General features: G+C 44.0%; 1 protein-coding gene across 1 annotated transcript in view; it reads right to left on the reverse strand.

Moving 5' to 3' along the window:
* Window positions 1-40: 40 nt before the first annotated feature.
* Window positions 41-14,897, reverse strand: part of CLYBL (citramalyl-CoA lyase) — a 156,391-nt gene continuing 141,534 nt past the window's right edge. Inside the window, exons 7-8 of the mRNA XM_042810334.1 lie at window positions 12,970-13,094; window positions 41-547 (exon numbers count right to left, since the gene is read on the reverse strand). Of these exons, the coding sequence (XP_042666268.1) occupies window positions 452-547; window positions 12,970-13,094 (221 nt within the window). The 3' untranslated portion in view covers window positions 41-451. The remainder of the gene's footprint in view (window positions 548-12,969; window positions 13,095-14,897) is intronic.

Raw genomic sequence — 14,897 nt, forward strand, 5'->3', positions numbered from 1 at the left:
CCCCCCGAGAAGCCTGTGCAGGACAGTGAGTTTCATCCAGTGAGTTTCATCACATTTATTTCAGCTGATGTGTGATTACCCAGAGCTTTGACTTTCACATGGACTTTGTCATGGGAATGGAGACTGAAGGCTGACCGGTGTCCACAGGTTATTTGAGGGGAGCTCACTGCTCATATCCTGCTGTTGTCCTCTTGTGAAGCCACGATCCCATAGCCATGATATCACGCATGACATGGCACCGTGGCAGGCACTGAGAGCGAGCGGCACTTTGGGTTGCGAGCACTGTTAACGACGAGCAATTCTGGCAAGGAAATTACGGCAGATCTGCAAAACGTCAATGAATTTCTTCTTAAGCGTGATGCATTTGATTTTTTTTTTTTCCCCTGAAGTCTTATAGTCATCTTTTAAAACAAGCTTCCGTGGCCCCATGGTGAGCGCTCCATTTACCAGATCATTTTTTCTTGATGGCTGTGGCAAGCGTAACAATGTTCCGTGCCTGCTTCAGCAGCGGCATGTCTATCATGCTCCCGCGGAACGTGAATGCGCCCTGCAAAAGAGAGAGCATGGGAAGCTGCAGCCCGGCTCTCCCATCAGAAGACATCTGCTGGCAGGGTGCAGAGATGGCTCCTAGGGGATGAGATAACCAACACCTGGAATAAAGATGGTTTTGGGGTGGGCAGAGGGAATCCCCGTGTCTGGGTGTATGGCTGGGCCTCCCCACCAGGGAGCACGGGGATGGCTGGAGCCTGGGAAAAACAAATGGTTATTGTAATATTGTGGTTATTGTAAGAATCTAGCCCAAATCTCTGGATGCAGTGTGAGGCCCACCTGAATGCTGCTATAGGGGGTTTCCCAGCAGCGATCCCAACACACATCAGCAGTGATGGGAGAACCAAGGAAAGCCGGATCTCACTTTGCATTTCCAGGGACTCTGTGCTGGTGCTGTGCTGAGTTCAAAGCAGTCAGCAATGTGTCACAGCTACCACTTGGCAGAAGAAACATGTATGAAGCAAAGCAAAGCCTGAGTTGGGTGTTCTTACCAAGAGAGGACTTGATGATAAAGCTCCGTGCATCAGGATATGCCAAAAAACGGGGGGGAAATGTTATTTGTAGTTCTGACAGTACCTTGGCACATTCTTGGATAAAGCAAACACGAAGGTGCAATTCTCTCCCCAAGGAGCTGAGAGGGGCACCCTGTGCAGTGTGGCACTGGGTCCAGGGACAGGTTTGGCAGTGAGTGAGGTGAGGATGGGGGGGATGGCATGGGAACGGGTTGCTGCGGGCACACGGGTTGGGATAGGCAGCTTGCTGCTGTCTGCTTGTCTTTGAGGGCTGGTAGGGGTTAAATGGAGGAATCTCATAAACAGAGGGAAGACATTGCCCATTGACAGAAATGGGAATGAAATGTGCTGCTCTGGTGGTACACATCAGTTGACTGAAGGAGTATGAATTAAACACTGAATCACATTGTGAAACAAGTAAAACAAAATCCTTCTTGCACACTAACATGACACAAATCAGTATCACTGCATATAAGAGCAGGCTCTGTAGGAGCCATTAACAAAGCAATAGTTAGAGCTATGATTTTATTGCAAGTAGGATTTCATGCTAGAGCTTGCAGTATTTTAGGGGGGTCAGAGAATAACGGACTGACAGCACTCAGCTGCAGATGCTTCAGATCGAATGTCTTATTTACAGAGCAACTGATCAAGCCTACGTTAATAGCAACAACAATATTAATTACAATAACGATAACAATACTTTCTGCCTTAGTGACATCCCAGCCAGTTTCATGTATAGTTTCAACATTAACAAAAGATGCAGCATCAAGCCACTCCATTTATTAACTGTTGTGAAAATACCGTAAGATTTAAGTAGACCTTTTATGATGCTATTCTTTGAAATCACTCAAATCGATGATGTAACGCTCCTGGTAAGCACAAGGCATATTTTTTCACAGTGAGAAAAATGCATTTTAATTGTGCCTGTTTTCCTATAAGCAGTCGGTTTCAGAATAGCTATTGTTTAAAAGAGAAATTCATGCGTGTGTGATAAGCAGAGAGCTGCTAAGATCAGGAATGGCCCTTCCCAGCCCTGAGAAGTGGATGCACTGAGAGCAGCTCTCCCAAGTGCCCGTAATGTTGTGCAAAGAGGTGGGCGCCCAGTGATGGTTGTGGGGTCAGGGCATGGTCTTCAGGGCCCGTCCTGAAAGGAAAATGGGATAGCAGCACATGGAGGCATGAACACAGAACCACGGCAGGTAAGCAGCGCATCCTCTGTCAGCAAGCAGCTGCAGATTTGGCTGTTATGAATTTGAATTCTCAAAGGGAAAAAAAGCAGCAATGAGTAGCACAAAGAATTTGGCTTCTCTGCCCGTTCACTCAGAGGCTTAATTTCTCCCTGCTAATTTGCAGTGCTGAGCTCAAGTCCAGAAAAAGAAACCGATTTTAATGCCATTGAATATGCCCTATTCACTGCCTCCCCTTCCACCCACAGGTTTCGGCAGATAGGAAATACCCGTAATTACAGCTTTGTCCCCACGCTCTCTTTTCCGTCTCTGGTAGCAGAAATTCGCCCTTAACACTCTTTTGATTTTTATTCACAAGAAGAAAACGAGACTTTCTATAAACACCATTGACTTTGATAGTGTTAATCTGAGGATCGGTGTAGCCATAGATCTCAATTTTTTTTTTTTGGCTGATGGTCTTCATCTCACACTTCCAGCCTGTACTTCCAGTAATTCAGCTGCTGGTCAGACCGAGTCAGCTCTCAAGGAAACAAGATCCAGGCCAAGGCCAAAGAGGTACCATCCCCTCTATGATGAATTTCAGTGTGTCCTAAAGTGCTCTGAGAACAGAACATAGAGGGCTTTTGACAAACAAAACAGCTGGAAGGGAATTAAAATTAGATAAAGTTATATCTTTTTTCTTCTTTTCTTTTCTTTCTATTTCTTTCTTTCTTTTTTTTTTTTCTCTTTTTTCTTTTTCTCTCTCTTTTTTTTTTTTCAAGAGGAAACTAACAAAAAGTGCTAGTCTCAGAAAAATTAGAACTGAGCCCAGTCAGTGTCAGTGCCACAGAAATCCAGCCTGCTGACATGGGAAGCAGCAACAGAGCTGACAGAGGTCAGCCAGTTTCACAGGCTGGGAGCTGGAGAGGCAATCTGAGAAAAAGGGGCCAACTAATCATAGCCATTGCCCAAACTAATTCAGATCTAACAGTTGAGTGCATAACTGGGGACTCCTCACTCACAATGTACATGACACCCGTATCCATGCGTTGCCATGGATCAGGTCATAGATTTCCAATGTGTCCCATCTATACAAGAAGCACCAAGTAGCAGAAAGTTTTGGCGTTGACCTTTTATATGCAATGACTGAAGGCTAAATGTGTTAATGTGATGGTTCCTGGAACACACAGATCTTCTTTCTGTGTGTTGTATGAGGCAGAATCCAGGATCTTCTGCCTTGTGAAATTTTGGGGATGGTTAAGAGCTTGCTAAATCTATACTATCCTCTCACAAACATAGCATAAGTTTTCTATGGCAAGACGTATTTGATCTTCCTAGAAAGTAAATGAATGGGATTCAGAGTTAGCGATTTCTGTACCTGCTGGGGATCAATGGGTTTTGGGGGAGCCAGGAAAGGGGAAAAAACTCCACATCCAACTTTCTTGCTGGCATTTATTATGCGTGGAAGAGCTGTGGTGACTTTGAGTGGACAGAAAAACCAATGAGTCACCTGTCATGACTTTGCAGAAGATCACGGAAATTGAAGTCTCTAACTTCTTCATTTCTGCTGAAACACCTCCATGTAATGTGCAGTGCTATACAGGGTTTTACTCCCTCCACTTTTATTTCCTTATGTATCACTGGGTAAACTAAAGAAACAAGCTGGCTGAAGCTATTGGGGTACAGAGCACTTTGGGGACCTCATAACTCTGTAGTGCACTTGCCTCTGAGCGATGGCTTGGATGAAAGACAATGAGTTAATTAAAGCAAAATAGTAATTGTTCTGGGACATGTGGGACAGCAATCAGACAAACTAGTCCCCCTTGGTTGACAAGAGGGAGGAATTAGAGGAATTCCCACTCCTGGGAACACTTGGGGCAGTTTCCTCAGTATTTGCTCTTTCCTTGCATCTACCCATACCCATCTGGGTGGCTGCAATGAGCTCCTTGCAAACGCAGCTGCAGATCCTCTCTTCCCTAGATGGAGGAAAATACCAGAAGCAGGATCAGTTTTCCTAAGGGCTAGCAAGTATATATATTTGAAAGTACTGAGAAAATCCAAAAAAATCACCAAAATCTACTGGCTTCCCTTTTGGTTACAGATATGACTCCAAATGGTTGCGAGGACTCCGTGTTCTGTTTTGGGAAACAGTAGTTGTTCTCAATTACCTTGACCTCTGCTAATCAACCTTGCTTGTGGTTTGTCTATTGCAGAAAAAAACCCAACATTTATTTCGTATAACGTGAAATAATATAGCCAACGGTGCTGTGCTCAGTGGTGTGTCTACAAGTATGGACTGCACTGGGCAGTCCCATGTGGGGATAGCCAGCTCTCTCAAAGCAGTTTACTTCGGGATCCTACTCAGGAGATTTGGATGGCAGGCTTGGAGGTACCAGGAGATGTTTATGAGCAGATAGGGCCTTAGCATGGGGCACTCTGGTCAGTGAAAGAAAAGGAGAAGAGAGCCAATTCAATGTTCCATGGAATTGCAGTTCCTATGAGAAAGAACCTGCTGCTGAATTTTGAATTAAACATAGGTCTGAGGTGAGGGTTATTGAATGCCTGTGAAATTACCAGCAAATCTCTGCTGCTGGTTAGGTGCTCAGAAGATGAGCAAGCTCTTGAGTGAGGGGAAGTCCTTTGGAGGACTCTGGTGTCGCTAGTTAGAAACACTGCTCTGCTGATGGAGATGTGCCTTTCTTCAATTACTTTTCTTCTCAGTTCCGCTAGAAATACTTTCCCTTGCAGACCAAATCCCTGCACTCATGTAGGCAAGTGTCCCCAATTCCACAGACACTAGAAATGTCTTTGAGACACAATTACCTGAGAAGCAGTCTCTATTTCTGTTGTAATTCGATGGATTACTTGGGGATAGATCCTAGAAGTCTACTTAGGACTTTTTGGAGATCACAAATGTACGTACAATAAACCCATTAAAATCCTCACAGGTCTGAGAACATTATCCCTTATCCTGCACATTAACCCGTCCTAAGGAAATGGGAGTGCTGTGCCCTAGAAGAATGGCAGATTTGCTCTTCTGAGGAGGGGAGGAAGCAGGTGGATGGCAAAGGGTCCTCCTAAAAAGCATGGCATTCAGGAAGATAATTCCCTCAAGGATTAATGAAAACACACATTCTTTAAGCACCCCCCTGCAGAGGAAATGTGGAAATCTCTGCTTCAGGGCTTAAAAAGAACGCTTGGATTTGCTTACAGGTATTTGAACAAAAGGGAGCCCAGCTCGCAGCACATGGAGCTGGGTCTGTGCCTGGGGGAGGAGTGATTAGCCTAACCACAAAGGAATGACTTTCCCTTCAAACAGAAGGTTGAAACCATATTTTTGGGGAAGTCAAGAGTAGGAAATAAGCTAACAGCTGTGATGGTGCTGAATGAAGGCTTAATTAATTTTCTTTTTCTTCTGCGAGTTGTCGCCAAAGACCCATCACAGAGAGCTGGGTCACAATTCCATTTTTATTTTTGGTGAACTTCCAAAGGTCAGTGAGCTGCTAGGAGCTGGTCAATGATATCTGGGTCAACTGAGCATGTTTTTCAGGTTATAGCAAGAAAAAGTCTCCCACTCCTCTCTGCTCAGGTCTGTCCTGCCTCCAAATTGACACACAACTCTCAGCCTTCTTTTAGCATCTTTGCAATAGGAAATGGAGAAAGAACCAGTGCGGTCACATACAACAAACTGAGGTCTCCCATCACAGCAAGCTAGAAGAGCTTTTCCAGTTGCATATTTTCATATCCTCTGCACTGAACACTTTGACATTTGCCTCTTTTGGTCACAGTGTTACATGAGGAAAGGAAGGCACTTATAAACAAGATCTTTGGGAAAAATAAATGATCCCTGGAAAGATTTGTCAAAAATTTCCTTTTGGCAAGAGGAGATACATAGGGGGTCTCTGTGACCCACAGAAGTCAGGGATGATTAGGGAGGGGATTCTGCAATATATGTATGTACACCAGCAAGGCCCTGTCATCATCCTGTCTTGATGTGAATAAGACTTTAAATATCACCGCCTTTTGTTTCTTCTCACCTGTGTAAACTTCCACCAGTACAGAAGCAGTTACTGGGTACAGAGGATGTATCACTTTGTAATGCAAGACTTAGTCGACAGCCTGTGTGTGTGAGACATGATTCTGCCTCTTGGAGATGATGGAAGGACACAAAAGGTCGAGAAAAAAAGAGCAACAGCAACATGAAATAGAGATTTTTTTTTCCCCTCAAATAAGCCCCTAGCAGTAGTACATGAACTCTGACAGGAAAGTCCTCTCTAAAGCTCAACAGGTGGAAAGGACTCTGTGATCCCCCCAGTCCACAATGGGGCAGGAAAGATGAAGGACAGGGACCCAGAAAATCTATTATTTCAGTCCTGAGGAGTGCCATCTCCTCCACCCAGTGTAACTGTTCCCAGTTCTGGGATGAAGGTCCTGCCCTGCTGTGTGATCAGGCAAGTTGTGTTTCCATTTCACAGTTCCCCAAGACTGTCTGAACCAGTGGAGACAGCCATTTAGGCTGGGATGGGCCAACAGATCCTTCTTGGTCCAGCCACAGAAACTGCTTCAAGCCACAGAGGTCTCCACCTTGCACTGAGCCTGTGTAAGATCCCTGAGTGAAAGGCTGGCACCAGGATTTTTAATTGCTGTCTTTATGATTTCACTAGATTCCTTCTCACTGTAGTTATTGCCTTCCTGTGTGTTCATGTAGAGTAGGAAGGAATAAAATCAAATAAACAAAGAGAGTCCTAGGAATATTCTTCCTTAGTTTCCAGCCGTCATCTATATAATGGATGGGGAATGAAAGAAGTCTAGAGAGCACACTGGTTTGGAGATGCTGCTGCCAAGGAAATCTTTACTTCATAGCACAAAAGCAGCTCCCTGGATAAACATCATATTCAACCACGAGCACGATGGTTATTATACAGAAAAATGAAAAGTAACTAACATTAAGATCAGTATCCTCAGATGCCCTTAATTAAGTCATTCAAAATTAACTTGAGGCTTCCAGTTACTGAAGCAATTTGTTAAAACTTCGAAAATTGAATTTGGAAGTAGGTGCCTACAGGACACTCAGAAGGCATTTGATACTGAAAAGGAAGGTGGTTGTGAAGCAACACAGGCAAGAATAGTAGCAACGGTGAAGCTTGTTCTGTCAACAAGAAGGGAATTGCTATTATTTTTGTATTCTGTGTTATTATCTCTAATTTCACATTAATTCTCTGAATAGGGTTGAGCAGCCATTCTTCACTGCGTTTCTCTATTCCAGCTGAGGGAGCTTTTGCAGAAAGCAGCTCTAGCTCTGTGAGAATGGCAGCTAGCACAGAATGGAGCTGCAAGGCAGCACGACTGCTACTGTTGAAATTACCTGAAACAATATTTTGGATGTAAAGGCCTCCAAATTCCCCTCAGTAAGCCTTAGAAAGGGCCATCTGGTGAGAATACGACATGTCATGTCAGATCCTGCTTTGAAAAGTGAGCACTTGTTAGTACTTTGCAAGCAGGGCTGGGCACATGGCTGCCTTCATGATTTGCTTTGTGCGAAGTGGTTCTTGGCACTGCACCTCCACATGGAGATGTCCACATGGAGGGACAGGCTTGGCACCTGGACCCCAGAAAGGTGACATCCTCTGTCTTCTGTGGGTGCATGTCCTGGAGGGCAGGGGCCATGTCCCTGGCTGGGCAGGCAATGAAGGCGTGTGGAGACTGTCCTCCTGACCAGAGAAATGCAGTATATAAGCACAGTCTGTCTGTGAAGGCATTCAAGGCCAGGCTGGGAGAGGCCCTGGGCAACCTGGTCTAGTGGGTTACAGCCGCATGGCAGGGGGTTGTAACTGGATGGGCTGTAAGGTCCCTCCCAGCCCAAGACATTCTATGATTTTATGATCCCAGATCCTCTGACCCCATGCACTGGCCTTTAAGGAGAGGAGGAAAACAGATTAAAGATGCAATACATGCTTGCTGGGAAGCAAAGAAGGGAGAATTAGCAAGAAAATGTTTTGTGTGAGTTTCTGCCCTGCTTTAGGAGGCTTTGCAGCCCTGTGCAGTGAAATCTGTCTCCTGCTTTCCCCACCTGGCACATCTCCCTCATGACTGTGCCAGTGTAAGAATAGGTAGAGCACAAGTAATTAGTTAAAACATCCCCAACTGCTCTGCTTGAGGGGGCTCCGAAAGTGCCCCCAGGTGGGTCTTCCTAAGAGAAAAGCCTTCAGTGTGACACAAGACACATTTTGTACAACTGTACAGATAAACTTGAAGCAGGAATCCAGTCTCTATTTTTATATATGCATCAATTTGCACTTCTAAAAACAAGCAGCCTGTCAGCAGGCCATGCTTAAATCCTAGCAGCTCTCTCCATTTACACACAGAGAAGCACCCGAGCCTGTACTTCCTAACTCCAGCAATGCCACCCAAATCTCTGGATCCTCTGTGTGAGGAATACGCGCTGCCCACTTCATGAGGACAACGGATCCTTGCAGACACCCAAATATAATGTACTCTATATCAGTGTAACACACAACAAGGTACCCTGTGCTCCCCGTGGGGTCCTGACCGCCCCGTTAGCCCTGCGAGGGGTCTGCTCTCAGCAGGCAGAGCCCTCCTGGGCCCGGCGGGAGCTGGACAGGGCCCAAGCACGAGGCGCATCGTCTCCAAGATACAGTGGCTTGGGGCAGCTTGTCCCAGACAAAGAGCATTATGAGGGAACCACTGCTGGAAATTTCCATCCCTTTGTTGGGTGGATGCTGTGTAAATAAATGCATTCCTAAGATTTTTCATAATCCCGGAAAGGCCCGTAAAAGAAGCTCTACAGCCTGTCAAATCGCTAACGTTCATAAATATTATTCCTCCGCCGCTGAGCACACGATGTACAATGGCACAGAACTGAATGCAAGAAACGTATGCCAAAAGCTTTCTAAGGAGAAGTCTGCGTGTTTGGATACTGCGTGTACAGATATTTCTTCTGTTTTGTCCCTATTACAGCTCGGATTTGTGAATTGCTCGCCTTGGTTCTAAACACTCCTTACCTGACAGGCAATGTTGGCAGCAGCATTTAGCTCCCTGTGCCTGGTGCGATGTGCAGGTGCTTTGAAAACACTTATGAATTAGCACGCTGATGTAAACGTGTAAGCAACCTCTTAATTCGATTCTCCTGTTTTCCCTTCTGTCTGAATCTTACTGTAAAAACAAACAATTCAGGAAGATCCTCTTACAGCAACAGTGCCTCACTCACTCATCATGTACAAACTGATAGAGAAGGTATTCTGTTCACCCGATGTGCTGGTAGCATAAATACGGGAGTTACTTGCACAGCAGAGAGCAGCAGCGGCAGTCAGCAAAGTGAGATCTTCCCACAATAAGCCAGCAGCTTCTCCCATTAACTCTGCCCTCTCACACTCAGTTAATCTGGATTTCTAAGCTGACTTCTGTGCTTAATGCAGCTCAAATTCTATAAAAATTTAGAATAGAATCTGACTTTCACTTTGCCAACACAACATTTATTGCCTCTCTCCTTCATTTCTGAGCACACTCTGATTTATCTAATGCTTAGGTTTTCCCAACAGCTACACCCATTTTCTTTAGGATGAAGTTATCAATTTTGGAAATCACATCCCCTACTAAAACAGATCTGCTGGAAAAATACTGAAACAATACAGAAATAATACTTTTTTTTTTTTTCTTCCAGTACTTTTTATTTCTAGATCTCAAATTCCTAGACAATAGAGAACATTTAATATGTAAATCGATAAAACATGAAATGTACGTTTTTAGCGTTTGCCTTCTATTTGCACTGTTACTATTTATTTCCTACATATGCTATTTTTCAAGTTGAAAATATATTTAAAAAAATACAATGAAATCAGCCTAGAAGCCAAACCAAAACAACACCCCAAACAGCACGGTCTCTGTAAAGTAAACCTGTTTTTGGCCAGCAAAGTCTTTAACACTCATCTGTTTGGACGCTGTCGCAGCATCTCCAGCTCTGCAGTGCTCATCTGATAGGCAAATTTTTAGGATCCTCAATACTCAAATACAACTCGGGGGCTGCTCTGCCTAAGCTTGTCAGTTTCCAGGACGAAGGAGCCTGCCTCAGCCTTTTCTCAAAGAAAGATGATTATGGTAATTGTCTCTCTCAAACTGGAACCGATTGTAAAAGCTGATCACTGTATTTTAATATAAAATACTGTTGACCAAGGGCAGCAAACTTTAAAACCAATGAATAATAAACTGCGATCCCAGAGACCAAAGACCAGTAACTTATCTGCTGCGCAAACAACCACACAAATCCCTCACATTTATTTTTTCCAGGCTTTCAACTTTGATTAATAACATGGCAAAAGCACACAAGTCTCAACCATATTAACCACAGCTATATTTTCAGCCCTACTGACACGAACGCTTTAATAAAATAAAAGGAGAAGGAAAACAGAAGAGGTGTTTCATTAGGACATGAGGATTACTAAAACCACTGTGTGGAGCATTTGTCAGGAGGTGGCACGGGAAGAGTTATTACTTACATTTTAGCGTGTCTCTAGGACGCAGAGCCAGAGGCTCCCTCGGTGAGATATGTTTGCTTTGGAAAAATATGAAGTAATCAGGCTGCCTGAGCTCTTCTAGCTGACACGTTTTTAATACCAAAATGCAAACCCAGCTAAGAAGTTTGCAGGAAGCACTACAGAGAAAACTGTTTTTCCAGTTTGGTTAGGAAGCCCAGCAACACTGAAGTGGTGTGAGGATCAGAAGTTCTCAGATTAACCTGCCAGTTCTTTTTACAGACAGATACAAAGCATACATATATGAAGCATGGTTAAAATAATACACCAAGATGCAACCCCCCCCCAAATCTGTACTTGTGTCTGCTTACAGAAGCTTACAACCTAAATGAAAAGCATTTATTAAAACACACCAAAAAATGGCTGATGTGATCAGGAAACCAATGTCGTGCCAATAAAATTGCAGCTACGAAACAAATCCAAAGAATAATGCTTGCTAATGCAGAGTGCTTGCATTTTAACATCTGTAGCTTCATTGTTGTGTGAGACTGGGACTGTAGTTACATCTCTCCCAGTCTCCTCACTGGCTGTACAAACGGCAGGGGTATTCCATAGATGAGTTTCTAAATTCGGTGAATTAAAAGCATTTTACTAGCAGTAAAAAATAAATAATATTGGGCTGAACATGTCATTTGACTTTTTCATCCTGCATCTACCTGCCCACACTCTTGCTCTAGCGGCACATTTATAATGATGCCTTTGCCAACAGACCCAAGCTTTTAAAATCAAGATAACGTGCAATGCTGGTCACAGATTTTCTACTTCTAAACCACTAACAGGAAGACAGTCACCCTCCAAAACAGGGGAAGTAGAACAAAGAGATCCAGGCATGTAATACAGTAACAGTGACCCTGAAATAACTACTCAGGATGGCACCCAAATATGATAGTAAAGGACGCATTAGAAACACCTCGGCACCGCAGACGGGATGCGGCAGCTTCGAAAAGAGAAGGGCAGACCAATAACAAATACCTTGTCACACTTTCATCCTGAGATGAAAGCATCGTTTCTGCTTTGACCTTTTTTAGAATCTGTAACACACAACACCTGGGGCAGCCGAGATACAAGGGAACAGGGAAGGGGCACGCTGCAGCTTATTCCTACCCACCAGCAAGCGACAAAACACGCAGAAAATCTCTAAGCTGCACCAGAGAAAGCGAGAATCTATGCACAGCCCTACATGTGAGCTTCATTAACAAAGATATTTTTTCCCACCCGAATTGCACACATGCAAGTGTAAACCATTTCTGCACGCCCCCACTACCCGCTCTGACATCGAGATTTTGGCTGTCCCGGGCTTGGCTGTCACTAAGACAAACATATTTCACCACAACTTTTTTCATTCAAAAAGAGGCAAACTGGATTATAGCAAATAACCTTTAAGATAATTAACTGACAATGCTGCAACTAGCATAAAATCTTCCTTCAGGCGACCCCTAATTTAAGTATTACTGGCACAAAGTGGAGACAGATTGCGCATCACCACCGCAATATTTACATAGCAGAAACCCACAGAGCAGGAAACGTGAGACTCAATGATGCACTAAATTAGGAACAATCATATTCTAGTGTTAATTTGCTTTCTACTCTATCCAAATTTCAGGTCCAGCAATCGGTGTAAATGCACATAAAACATTCCCATTTTTAATGATTAAGAACCACAATCCGCAAGCAGCTCTGCTCAGAAGTAAATCTACTCACTGCTAGGGACGTTTGCAGGATCAACCCCCCCAAAAGCGAGGCATTTTTAGCAGCACAGAGATTTTCTGAAAACTGAATCTTCCTCAGCTGTTTACCCCTTTCCATCAATTATGCCTGCACAAGCTGTTGGAGTCTTCTGCCCATCTACCTGCCTTTTGCTGGCAAATATTTTCTTTTGGTGGTGCGACTCAGAAGCAGCTTTAATTCACCGATTCTGCAGAGATATATGTGTGTACTCAGAAGGCTCTGTGCTCAAAAAATTAAGGTTAAAACGGGGAGAGAAAAAGACAGCCAGGTTATTTGTAAACACACTGGTGCCACATTTATGATAAATACACACTCTACAGACTCGATGCAGATACAGATTTTAAAAGCATGACTCCCTATGCAGCATGCTTTGTAAGACAAACGCAAACAGCCACCACCAATCTCTCTAAATTTTAAACATTGTTTAAATTCACTTTCCACAACATCATATAACAAAATATTTACCTTTCCTAAACGCTGATGTTCTTCAAAAGCAGAAATCAGTTCTTGCGCCCACTTTATTTTTTCAGGGCTGGGAGAGAACTGTTCCTGGACAACAGCAATTTGGTTAGGGTGAATCACCTGCTTACCTACAAAGAAGATTAATAACACCAGAATCATGCATCGACAAACAGATGTTCAAGCAAAATGTTCCAACCACTTGAGGCTCTCCTATGCCTCGCAGACTTTCTGCTCCTGAACTAATTATTTTACTTGTTTTCTTTTATTATTTAACTGGACTACGTGCCAGATTTTTTAACAATAAAAATATCTGGCGCAATACTTGCATTTAGTATGTTTGAAGGGACCCAGAATTCTTTCTCCTCCCTCCTCATTTCAGTCCATACATCTTCCATGGTTCATCTCAGGTGGAACTGTTGGTCTGGGGAAGTCAGCAGTGCTAGAGCACAATGCAACTCTGAATTTTACCTTTATAAATGGCACTGCCAGTCACTCGTAAACAAATTGCATAAAGTGTGTTCAGAAAATGAGGTTTATCGAACTGAAAAGTTTCCGGCCATGCAGGGATCGTTCCCTCAGTTCTTAGCACTGGCTCTGCATCATGCGATGCTCAGGGCTGCTTATGTTTTTGTTGTGGTTCACAGGTGCAGGTAGGCTGGGGTATTTGTTTAGCCACCGGTATATTAAACTGCTGCCAGAGGTACCCTGAAGTGTTACGAAGAACTTTTTATTAATCCTTTCTTGTATGAACATACAGTAGGAAAATAAAAATAGGTGTAGCCTTCTTTTTTTTTTTTTTCCTACCAGAGATTTTCCAATGCGAATAGACAGCCACATAATCCGTTCTAATCTGTTATTGTACTTAGCCACATTAAAACAAATACATATCTAATTTGTTTGACAGTTTTCAAAGTGTGGCACTCGACGTTATTAGCCCGTTTCTAAGGGAATTTCACAGGCAACGTGATGGCTGCACGATCCCCTGCGCCGTGCCGTGGGAGTGCTTCAATAAAGCGGGGCTACTGCAGCCTCAAGCCTCGCCGTGACACAAATTAATCCCTCTATGCCACACGGCAGAGCGGGTTGCAGCCACGAGCCCCATCCCCAAGCCTTTCACGCCTCCCAGCCCTACAGTGGGGCACCTCGGGCTAGGCTGAGGGTCTGGGGCCGCTGCCGTGCCCCATGTTGGGCCCACGCCTCCTGCAGCCCTCGTGCGGTGCTCAGGGACCCCTGGGGTCCTCAGGAAGCTCTGGGGTGCGGCTCTGGGGTGACACTGGCACTGTGGGCAGCTGCCCACGGCATGCGGCCCGGCCTGGGGAAGAAACACGACCCTTCCATTGGGCTCCTGGATGTGAAGCTAGAAATAAGCTCATTGCTACATGCAATAGATCCCGTACCACAGCACACGCGTGCCACTGTTTTAAACAACAGAGTGGAGAAAAGATTCCCACCACCGGGATTCCTTGTGTCAGCCTGCAATGGCTCTCTGATAAATGTGTGCCATGAAAGGATTGTGAGTGCTTTCTTTTGATAGAAAGCAATTGTAACTCTTCAGAGTTGCCGCGTTTCTTTAAAATCCACAAGTCGTTCGATTTTATTTTAGTTCCCATTAAACAGTTGCTGGTTTAAGATCTCGAGGGCGGCCAGATACTCTGTCTCAAATCTTAATATGGCATATATTTCACAATAATCTGATTTTTTTTTTTTTAAAGAAAGAAGTTATAGGCAGACAAATTCCCTGAGCTAATGCTTTACATTCTTTCTAACGAAATGTATTTTAGTCGCTTTAATTAAATGTCACTACTGATAAGCTCATGGTGTTCCTTATTTTTAATATGATGCATTCTAAACTAATTCTAAAGAGGGAGAGTGGACAAGTAGTTCCTGCAAAATGCTGAAAACCTAACTTTCTGGAAGAAACAAAGAACAGA

The sequence above is a fragment of the Centrocercus urophasianus genome, unplaced genomic scaffold (assembly GCF_019232065.1).
Source record: "Centrocercus urophasianus isolate 14NV4802_14NV808 unplaced genomic scaffold, USGS_Curo_1.0 seq_12, whole genome shotgun sequence".
Taxonomy (NCBI): domain Eukaryota; kingdom Metazoa; phylum Chordata; class Aves; order Galliformes; family Phasianidae; genus Centrocercus; species Centrocercus urophasianus.